The 11,373-nt window shown below is 57.6% G+C and overlaps 1 protein-coding gene across 1 annotated transcript in view; it reads right to left on the bottom strand.

Annotated features, from left to right (window-relative positions):
- Positions 1–9,213: 9,213 nt before the first annotated feature.
- LOC121105378 (trithorax group protein osa-like) overlaps positions 9,214–11,373 on the bottom strand; it is a 7,237-nt gene continuing 5,077 nt past the window's right edge. Inside the window, exons 8-10 of the mRNA XM_040641951.1 lie at positions 10,346–10,703; positions 10,031–10,145; positions 9,214–9,505 (exon numbers count right to left, since the gene is read on the bottom strand). Of these exons, the coding sequence (XP_040497885.1) occupies positions 9,214–9,505; positions 10,031–10,145; positions 10,346–10,703 (765 nt within the window). The remainder of the gene's footprint in view (positions 9,506–10,030; positions 10,146–10,345; positions 10,704–11,373) is intronic.

Below are 11,373 nucleotides of genomic sequence, written 5' to 3'. Positions count from 1 at the left end.
GCATAACGGCAGAAATCGTGTCATGTCTTTTCTGAGATTAGGTTATAAAAAGACTGCACCTTCTGTCTTGAATGCTTGATTGTGCTCTCTCTTGGATCCTCTGTTGTCAGGGAGGCCCGCTGCCGTGTCACGAAGACAGTCAGGCAGCCCACGGAGAGGCCTATGTGGTGAAGAACTGAGGTATCCAGCCAACACTCAGGTAGGAACTGAGATCTGCCAATAGCCAGGTGAGCGAGCCTGGAGGTAGACTCGCCAGCACCATGCGGCTGCAGTTCCCCCCCCAACAGCTTCAGTCCTCGCTCAGGAGAGACCCTGAGCCAGAAGCTCCCCGCTAAACCGCTCCCGGATTCCCGGCCCATAGACACTATAAGATGATAAATACTTGTGGCTTCAAGTGCTAAGATTTGGGGAAATTTTTTTTTTTTTTTTACACAGCATAATTCAGTAGAGCAGTTTTAAAGAAATGCTGTGTCACTGATACTTGTGACGGCCCAGATGACGAGTCTGTGGAAAAACACAGACGGGGAGAGGATAGCTCAAAGATGAAAAGTGATTCCAAGAATCAGTCTCTAAATGTGATGAAGTTTAAAGAAAACCTTAACTGATTTATTTCACCTGTGTTTTCCTTGTTATGTATGTGAAAGAGTAATTTATTAAAAAAAAATATATATATATATATAGTCCCGGGGCACCTGGGTGGGTCAGTTGTTAAGTGTCTGCCTTCGGCTCAGGTCATGATCTCAGGGTCCTGGGATCAAGCCCCACATGGGGCTCCCTGCTCAGCGGGGAGTCTGCATCTCCCTCTCTCTCTGCCCCTCCCCTGCTCATGTTCTCTCTCTCTCTCTCTCTCTCTCACTCTCTCAAATAAATAAAATCTTAAAAAAGTATATACTTCCATGGAAGTCTTAAAGAGCTTTCTACATAAATATAACATAAAATTTCAAAGTGATAAGAAATCCTTGTGTTAGTTGAATTGGCGGTGTTTCCTTTCTAACAGTACACTGATGTTAACACCAGTGGCAGTGGCGTCTACACTGGATGAGATAAGATCATGCATTTTCCTTATTGTGTGAGCCGTCGTGAGGGGGGTTTTCTGGTACTCGCATCAGAGGATTTGGATGAGGCAGCCTAGAGTTCGGGGGTTGAGGAGTAAGGAGCAGGTGGAAACAGGCCTCTGAGGGACAGCGGGAGGAGGTGGGGCCAGGGTTTGTGGTGAACTGCTCAGAAGTATATACAGGAAACCCATAGTGTTTACTGTTTAAGTGTGTTAGTCCTAAACCTCCACTGGGTTAGGAAGAGCCTGGAATCCAGCGTCACCTGTCACTTGGCAATTGCTGGCAACATTGGAAATGCCTGCATTTCCCAAACAAAAATGAAAAAGTAGGACGGGACACAGGAGTTTTCCTGTATTTTACATTTTATTTGCCCCCCAAAAGCCTTTACAGTTTTGCGGCTTTGGGGCTTATAGCAGGGGAAATGGAAACATGCAAGAGGAATACTTCCTTCCTGCCTCAGTTGCCCCTTATCTTCCAGAAGTGTGGCCAATTGTTGGGCAAATGTCCAGGGGCCAAAATCTAGACTGGACATGAGATCTAGACTGGGTTGGGGATCCAGTTGGCGTTAGAATGAAGTCTGAATCATGATTCCTACACTTTAACAAATCAGCCACTTGTCTCACGAGCCTCTTCTCATCCTTCCTCGAGACAGCGCCATGAGGCAGTGGTGGGTGTCTATCATCGACCCTCTTTACAGACAGGAAAGCTGAGGCCGGTATGTTCAGTTCACAGGGTAAAAAACAGACCGGAATTAGAACTCAGGCAATCTGGCTCCAAAGCCAGTGCTCAGCCACTGTATTATGGCATTTTAGATCTGTGCAGGATTTGGCCACCACGGATGTCCCAGCCCCTGATTTTACAGTTGAGGAAGCAGGGGCCTACAGAGAGAGCAGGACTTGCCCAAGATCCCCAGGGAAGGGGTGGCAGGGCAGGCCTCAGCCCGCTTGTGGATCCCTGTTGGTAAAAAGAGGGGGCGGGGCTGTAGGCACAGAAGTACTGCCCTCCCCACCCCGCCCCCAATACAAAGTGCCCCTTCTTTCCGTTTTGGGACCGGGTACAACTTGTTGAGGGGGGTTGGGGGGGAGGTTCGGAAAACCACCGGCCTTCTTCATTCTCGGGATTCCCGAGGCAGCCATTGTCCGGGGAAGGAATGTACGTCCAGCAGCCCTGAGGGGGGTGGGGCCCCTTTCCGGGCCCCAGACAAGCCTGCTTTGTGCTCTCCACCCAGGGCCCCTCCGGGGCCGTCACCAACTAGGCCTTCTGAGTATTTTTCTGGGCTTCCAGGCCAGGTCACTAAGGAATGAAGCTACTGGGAAAGGCATGGCCCTTGTGAGATGCGCTTTTGCCAATCTGGGAGGGCTGCCTGGAGGAGGTGTGACAGCACCACCCAGAGGCCTGGGCTAGTGGCTCCTCAAAGTTAAAAGTATGCATTCCCAGCCTCCTATTGCTAGGAATTATGCTAACCAGACATGCACAAAGGTGGATGTTAACAAGTCAGTTCATCGAGCTTTTATTGATGAAAAAAATCTGACAACAACAGAAACTTGTTAAATTAATTCTTGCATGTCCACATGATGGAATATTAAGCTGTCGTTAAAAATTATACGGTATGGGGCACCTGGCTGGCCAGTTGGTGGAACGTGCCTGCCTGGGTTGTAAGGTGGAGCTCCACCTTGAGTGGGGAGTTTACTTAAAATCTTAGGGGCGCCTGGGTGGCTCAGTCGGTGCAGCGTCTGCCTTCGGCTCAGGTCATGATCCCAGGGTCCTGGGACTGAGCCCCACATTGTGTTCCCTGCTCCGCGGGAGTTTGTTTCTCCCTTTCCCTCTGCCTGCTGCTCCCCCTACTTGTACTCTCTCTCTCCTGTCAAATAAATAAATAAAATCCTATGTTTAAACAAATTTTTTAAAGATTTTATTATTTCTCTATTTGTCAGAGAACACACAAGCAGGGGGGGCGGCCGGCAGAAGGAGAAGCAGGCTCCTCGCTGCACAAGGAGCCCAGTGCGGGACTCGGTCCCGGGACCCTGGAATCACGACTTGAGCCGAAGGTAGCTGCTTAACAACTAAGCGACCCAGGCGTCCCAATAAATAAAATCTTAAAAAAAAAAAAAAATCTTAAAAATTACGTGGGATAAATGCATTTATAGACAGGAACAGATATTCAAACTATTTGTCTATTGAGAAAAGCAGATTACAAAATAGTGTAGAGATCTCTCTCTCTCTATATCGATATCTAGAATAACACCTGGACTGCTCCAGAGCCTTACCAGTGCTTATCTCTGGGTTGTAGGATTAAGGAATTTGATTTTTAAAAAAATTTTTTGTTTTGTGCTTAGCCATATGTTCTAATTTTTGTAAAAAGGTGTTTGACTTGCATAACAAAAGTGTGTGTGTGTGTGTGTGTGTGTGTGTGTGTGTGTGTACCGTGACTGCCCACTGCTCTGGGCTGGGGGTCCCCCCCCTCCACCGGAGAAGTTTCTCCAACATGGCTCCCACCCATGGAGGGGAGGCGGAGACAGCAGTTGAGCGGTTGAGCGTCAGACTGAGCCTGAGCACCAGACAGACCCTGTATGAGCCTAATGATAACAGCGGCCGCACACTTAGCACCGCACAAAATGCTTCCACACACAGTATCTCCCTGGAATCCCACCACAGCCCTCTTAGGTCATGCCATCCCGCTTTTGCAGGTGAGGAGACAGTCTCCAGAAGGTTCTGTGGCCCCCCTAGGGGCAGCCGCAGGGAAGTGGGGAGCCGGGACTCAAACCAAAGTCTCTGACCTTCCATCACTTCACCCCACCGCCTCCCACGCCTGCCCGCGGTGGCATCTTGCATTTGTTCGTCTACCTGTCCTTCTCCTCCACCGTCAGTTTGTCTAGGAGGCACGGGGTTTTATGCAAGGCTCTATTCCCAGAACTTTGTGTGCTGAGGGAGCGGTACATGCTATTGAACGAACGGATGGACATTCAAACCCCGGGGCGCTGGTGAAGCAGGTCACCCACGGTCCCGTTCTTTGCAACCGGTGTCTTTTCGTACTTGTATTCTCTATATGGATTTCCCTTTGATTCTTTTTTTTTTTTTTTAAGATTTTATTTATTTATGTGACAGAGAGACAGCCAGCGAGAGAGGGAACACAGCAGGGGAGAGGGAGAGGAAGAAGCAGGCTCCCAGCTGAGGAGCCCGATGTGGGACTCGATCCCAGAACGCCGGGATCACGCTCTGGGCCGAAGGCAGACGCTTAACGACTGCACTACCCAGGCGCCCCTCCCTTTGATTCTTGAATATTAGCAAAGCCTTTTGGAAAATGGCTGACAGCGAGAGTTGTCGTGGGAACAGCTCTGTGTCTGGATCTGAACCAAAACTTGAAAAAGGCAGAAACACTCCCACTCTCCGTGGCACACACCAGGAACTGCAGGCAGCCAGGCTGGAGGCCAGTGGGACAGAGGAGTGGCCCTTGGTCAGCTCTCCATCCTGCCTGGGGCGGGGGCGGGGAGGAAGGTTTCTATCCAGGACCAATGCTTGGAAAGGATGGGGTTCCTTAGCCACGCTAAGCACACATCCCAGAACCCAGACCCACAGAGGTGGAGGGTTCAAGGGTGGGCTGTGGGCCAATCAGGGAAGGCATCCTGGAGGAGAGAACTAGAAGGCTGGTTTAGGAAGGGGAGGAGACCAGGGAGGGGAGAAAAGCAGGGGCCGTGCCTGGGCAGTTGGGCGCTGGATGATTTAAGTACAACCAGATGTGCTGGGAGTCTCCGGGCAGGCCCAGCCCCAGTGAGGGCAGAGTGGGGGTGGGGAGACCTCTGAGCCACTTGGATTTCCACTTCCCCATTCTGCCCTGGGTGTGTGAGCTTTAGGGAAATGAGAAGCCCAATGGGGTTCCAGAGGGGCTGGCATGTGAAAAGTGAGGTGGTCAGGCTTACATGTAGTCTTCTGCCTTTAGACAGGGTGCAGGAAGGGAAGGGCCCCTCTAGGAAGCAGGGTATTGGGCTCTAACACCTGGAACCTAGGAAAAAGGATTAGGAGAGCTCTGGGTAGGAGCTCTCAGCTCTGCTGGGGGTGGGGGATAGCTGGGGAATGCTTTAGGGAAGAAGGGCTCTCTGAGTTGGGTTCTGAAGGATGAATAGGAGCTCCCAGACAGAATAGGGGAGAAGATACTCCAGGGAGAGAGGCTCGGGTATTAAATTGGTGTGGGTGCTTCGTGAGAGGTTCTGTGGGGCTGTATTATAAAGATACACGGGGGAGATGACAGTTCATTTTGGGGTGCTGGCCCAAAGACTGTGCTGCCCGGTGGGGGGCTGGTGGATGTGCTTCTGCTCACAGACCAAATGGTAGAGCCAGATGTGTGCTGAGGATTTAGAAGGTGGGCACCAGAGTCCCCAAGGGTTGGGCCCCTAAGGGGAAGGAGGGGACTGATGGCCAGCCCCAGCTCCTCCTCCCAAATCTTGTGTGGTCTGGCACCGAGGCCTGTCTGCCCAGAAGGACACTTTTTCTAGTTCTCATGGAGGCCCTTGAGAGCTGCTGGCTTGGGGTACCTGGCCAGCTCAACCGGTAGGGCATGCGACTCTTGATCTCGGGCTCGTGAGCTGGACCCCCGCATTGGGTGGAGAGGTTACTAAAGAAAGAAAAAAAAAGAGCTGCTGGCTGTGGGGGAGGATGGGCCCCCGGACAGCCTGTAGCTCCCGGGAAGGCAAAGGTGGTATGAGCTGTGAGGGGCTTGAGCAGGGCTGAGGAGGCATTGGGAGCTGGGCCTTTGGGGCCAAGGAGTCAGCAAGACAAGAGCGAGGGCCCCCATTTGTGGGGGGAGCAGCCTGAGCCCTGGTGAGTGGTGAGCACAGCAGCAGCGAGCTGGGTGTGGCATGTCTGGGCGCACCCCAATCCCTCAGCCCCGGGACGCATTTCCTTCCTTTCCTGCTTCTTAATGACTCCTGAGTGGCCGGTCCAGAGGACCACAAAGAGAGCTCTCCCCGCCCTTTCCTCTTCCTCTCTTCCTCTTCTTCCTCCCTTCCTCCCTCCCACCCCCATCCTTCCCCGGGCCCTTTTCTTTCCTTCCTCCTCACCCCACCTGCTCCTCCCTCCCTCCCCCTCGGCCCTCCACATCTTCCCTCTGACTCTCCTCTCTCTGAAACTCTTCTCGCTGGTTCTCCCGGGCCAGCTGGGTAAGTTTTCTTCATGTTTCCAGAAAGGCCTTGTTGCCAGTCTCTGGACCAGGAAGATCGCACATGCACACACACGTCCCTAAGGCACACAAGCTCCGCACGAACACACGCAAAGGTAGCCCTGCCTTCCCTGGGAGTGGGGTCGGGGGTGGGATTCTCCACCTTGGATGTGATACAAGCAAAAGGACTAGAAAGGAATGGAGGGCCCTCTGCAGAAGCCAAGCATTACTGCCGTCATCCCCACTGTTATTATCCAATGCGCCGCAGGGCACTTGACCCACCCCTGAGCTGATCACGAGACCAGCCCGACTCCTCTCTCCAGCAAGGGGCTCTCAGGGCACAGATCCCTTGACTAGGGTCAGCCAGGACAGGGGTGAGCAGGGAGTCCTCAGAGAACAGACCCCCAGCGCCCTGCCCAGGAGGGCAGAGGGAGAGACATGATGAAGGGCCGTTTGCTGGGATTGAGTATTTGTCAGCCCAGGTGGCTGGATGATGTATTAACAGGACTTTAATGAGCTCGGGAGGGGAGCCACACTTCATTGCCCGAGCACTGGTGCAGGATGGGGGGCAGAAGGGTGAAGAGGCCGGCCGCACCCCACCTGATAACTAACCCCCTTAATGGGACTCATGCTAGTTTGCCCATCAGAAATAACTCAGCACCTCACAGATGCAGAGCGTTCCCTCCTGCTCCCGGAGGCTGGTGAAGGCCTTCTCATCACGCCGGCCTGTCCTACTGTCCTACTATCTTATTGGGAAGGCCTTCCTGAGGTCTAACCTTGTCCTTCCAAACACCACTGGAGGGTCCTGGGGGATGAGGGAGAACTGGACTGTTGCTCAAGGGGAGCACATTATCAATTCTTTTGTCTAACTTCACTCCTGTCATCCACCCCTGGCCTGGAGCCTGGAGGAGAATGGCCCCCAGTGACACCCCGCCACCATGCCCTGGCAATGGCAGGCTTGGCCTTCTGGAACTAGTCCAGCTGGTTGAGGTCACTTAGTTCCCGTGGACATTGGCCTCTCTCTTAACTCTTGCCTCCGACCTTTGGGGAGCAGGACAGGTAGGATGGAAAGAGTACATTGGTTTCTAGATCCAGTTTTGCTGTGTGACCCCAAGAATGTCACTTCTCTAGGCCTCAGACGCCCCGTCAGTAAAGAAACACCCGAGTTCCTTCTGCCTCTGTTGTCCTGGGATGGCGCCTTCAGCAGGGAGTATCAGCTCTCCGAGGGTAGTGGCTGTGGCTCTGTCCTGCTTTTCTGGTTTCCTGAGGCCAGGGCTGCCCTAGCACGGTGAGCCTGGACACATCTGTCCTTTGTGCCAGGTGTGGCCCTGGGGGTGTGAAGTGGAGAGGAAGAGAGGATTCCGGGGCTGGAGAAGAGCCTGCTCTTGGTGAGTTGCAGAACCTGCGTGGGTGCTAGTGGGGCCTCCACAGGTGGGACGCTCTGGGTCCTCAACATCCCATCCAGGAAATGCACCTGGACCCTCCAACCTAAGCTCAGCCCCATCTCCTACAAGCTCCTTGGGCAAAGTGGGTTCTTCTATGGGCTGCTTGCCCCGTGGCCTTCCTTCCCCACCTGGATCATTGCCAAAGCGGTGAGCCTGGGTGTCTGATAGGATTCTGTCTACTCTTGGGCTGGGAGCTCCACAGAGACAGGGATGTGCCTTTGAGCCTCTCTCAGGTGTCTCCAGCGCCTAGCCCAAAGCTTGGCACAGGGTCTGCGCTCAATACGTCTGTGGAATGAATGCACCAATCAATGAACGTCTTTGGACACCTCTCAGCAGACCACCGGTCTGGAATTCATCGTCCATCTTTGCCTTCCACCATTCATCCTGCCTGGCCCAATGTGAGAGCCGCCTTCTTGGGGAAGCTCTCCAGCCAAGCCCACCTTTAAAACTCACACCCCACCCTCAGCTGTCCAAGTCCAGGGCTTCCCCACGGCCACAGGCCTCTGGGAATGGCATCAGTGGAGAGGGGGACTTGCCGGCCCGTGTGTGTCCCACCCTCTGCATCCCAGGCTGGGGGCAGCCGAGTCTCTTATGCTACAGTAGGAACTCAGGGCACCTGGGGAGGGTGGGCCGGGAGGATGAGGGCATGAGTCAACAAGGCTTTGGCCAAGGGGTCTAGGCTGTACTGGGTGAGGGGGTCTAGGGCGGCAAGCAGACGGGGCGGGCCGGGCAGGGCCGACTGCTTTCCCCTTTGGCTGCCTTCCCCTTTGCCCTTCGACCCAGGAAGCCTCTCACACCCAGCGGACACGCTCGGAGGCCCCACTGAATCCCGGCCTCCCCCCTCAGCGGACCGCTCCCCCACCCTTACCGGCCTGCCCGGCCTCCACCCCCACCCCAACTTCCCGCTCGACGGCCCGGGAGAGGCCCGGGCGCGCCGGAGAGTGGCGCAAGGACACTATCCACACCAAGGGTCATTTGCTCTTTTCTCCCCCTCTGTGGCTAATTTATTTTAGAGCCAGGGGAGGGAGGGGGCGGGGCCGAGCCGGGAGGGTTGAGAGGAGGGGACGGGCGAGCCCAGGGGAGGTGGGGGCGGGGCGGGGGCGAGGTGGGGGAGGGCGGGGAAGGAGCCCCGGGTGGAGAGGGCCAGAGAAGGGGCGGGAGTTGGGGGGAAGGGAGGGGCAGTAGGGGAGGGAGGAGCAGGGAAAGGGGAGGGGAGCAAAGGCCTGCGAGGGAGGGCGCTGGGGGCGGGCGAGGGGAGGCGGGGGTGGGGGTGGGGGTCCTGCCTGCGGGGGGAGCCGGGGCGGCCCCTTGTCCGGCCACCCCCACTGCCCAGTCCCGCTCCCGGCCGCGGCGGCCGCAGCAGCCGCAGCAGTAGCGGCTCCAGGATGGTGAGCGCCGCTGCCCCCCAGCCCCGGCCTGTCGCCCCCGGCCCGCGCCCCGGCCCCGGGGCCGGACGACCCCCCAGGCCGCGCACACTCACCTAGGACCCGGCCGGGATGCCGAGGTACGGGACTGCGGGCTCGGGCGGGGGCAGGCACGGGAGCGCGCGGGCGGGCCGGGGTCAGGGGGTGGTGACCGTTCGGTCGGGGTGTCCGGAGCTTTGTCCGCGGGCGCGGGGCAGTGTGAGGGCCGGAGAGGGCCGGGGCTGCGGGGCGCGGGGTTCAACTAGGCGGGGGTCGAAGGGCAAGGCCAGCCGGAGACCCGGGCGGGTGCGTGGGAGCCGAGGGTCACTTCCCGGGGGGAGGGGGACGGCAGACAAGGGGATCTCGTCTCCGCCGCGACGGGCACCCTCTTCGCCGCCCGCTTTGGTGCGCAGGTTGCAGCAATAGCGAGCGACCGGCTCTGGGGGGAGCCTGCGGGATTGGGGGGTGGGGAGCCGGGATCTGCGGGTTCGGGTCCCCGAAGGATCCTGTGTCCGGAGCCGGAGGGCCGGCCCGCAGGCCCCTCCCACTCCGTCAGGTCTTTGTCCAGCGGCCCCTGTGTGTGTGTGGGAGGGGGTGGGGGCTGGGTTCCTGGCCCGGAGATTCCCCAGCATCGTGACGGGGCAGTGACAGGAGACTGAGGCCACTTCGGGCCCTGCGCCCCTAACGCCCACCCCCTTCCTTTCTTCTCTTCTGACCGGGGGAGAGCGTAGCCCCATCTCAGAGTCAGGGCGTTGCAAGAAGCTGCACTTACCTTCGCCCCGGGGCTACAAGCTACAAGGGAGACCCTCTGAGCTCCCCGCTCTATAGAGAGAGCCCCTTAAAATGGCCCACTCCCAGAGCCCTCTCGCTCTACGCAGAGATTCCCTTGCTAGGAGCTTGCTCTGTCGAGGGTCCTCCGCAGAAGGGCGGGCGCACAGTAGGTGCTTAGCAAGGGTGGGCCCCCTTCCCCGGCGCCTGCGGTGCCCGAGCCGCTCCTGGGCGGAGGAGGCCTGGGAAGGGTCTGCGAGCGGCCTGGAGCCCGCGCCCAGCGGCGGCCCGGAGCGCAGGGGTGGGTGGACGGGTGGGTGGGCTGTTAAAGGGACGGTCACTAAATCAGGATTAGGCCGTGGGGCTGTCAGGCTGCCTGGCCCTGTCTCCATGGCTACCTAATTTGGAGGAGAATAGAGGACGGAAGAATGTTTGTGTTGTGGTCCGCACGGGCTGCCGCGGCTGAGCGGGCTCTTGCCCTGGGCCAGGCAGCGGGGAGCCAGGCTCTGCTTCCAAGCCCACTGTGGGCTTCTGCGGGGGGCACTTCTCGGTTCTCGGGGCCCAGAGCCTTCCCTGTGGAGTCTTTGGAGTGGGCCGGATAGTGCCACGGCCCAAAGCCCCCTGAGCTGCACAGGGAGCCCCAGACCCTCCGGAATCCAGCCTGAACCTCCGGTGCACCCTGCTGGAAAAGGCCGCTCTGAGGTTCCTCAGAGCCCCTCCCCGGACCCCCTGGCCGGGAGCAACCGCCGTTCTCCGCTGAGCCTTGGCCCCGGAGGACCCAGTCCCCGGGCGGCTCGGGGCTGCGGCGCTGCCCGGACCCAGCAGCGGGGCGCGGACCCCGCGGCGGCGGAGCTGCGGGCAGGGGGCGGGGCGCGACTTCCTGGGGTGGGCGAGAAAGGGGCGGGGCTTGCCGGCTGGCTGCGCTGGACGCGGTGACAGGCCTCGTAAATCCCCCTTTCCCATATTTAACACCATTTCATTTATTTCCACTTGCGTCCATTGGAGTCCGCAGCAGCAACCCCAGCGAGGAGCGACCCTCGCCCTCGCTGTGATACCTTCTGGGCGAAAGTCCTCTTGGGCCAAAGGGAATTTAGCTATGTAGGGCAGTGGAGTTGCTTCTGGTGAGTCCCAGATAACCCCAATTCCTCAGGGGGACCTCCATCCCCCCAGGAGAAGAAGTGGGGGCTGAGAGGCACAGGGAGGAGTTTGGCCTCTGAGGCCCCGCGGGATTCTCTGGCCGTGGTCTAAGAGTGGGCTGGGCTGAGGATCCCATGGGTGAAAATTCCAGGACGCAGACTGGAGGGGGTAAGGGAGAGGGACCAGACAGGACCGGAATGTGGTGTTCCAAGAGCCCTTTCTTGCCTTCCTCCTGGTCATCCATGGCCACAGCTTTTTTTAGGGAACAAGGCTCCCTTCCCCGCCCCTGCCTGGGCTGCAGCTTTATTGCTGAGATCTCAGACTCTCCACGCAATTTCACGCCTCTCTGCCTTTGCTCTTGCTGTTCCCTCAGCCAAATGCCTTCCCCATTGTCCCTGTCTTTCCACCACCTC

This window comes from Ursus maritimus, unplaced genomic scaffold (genome assembly GCF_017311325.1).
Source record: "Ursus maritimus isolate PB19 unplaced genomic scaffold, ASM1731132v1 scaffold_26, whole genome shotgun sequence".
NCBI lineage: Eukaryota > Metazoa > Chordata > Mammalia > Carnivora > Ursidae > Ursus > Ursus maritimus.
The sequence above is the reverse complement of the archived record's forward strand: the minus strand, read 5'-3'. Positions and strand labels throughout refer to the sequence as shown.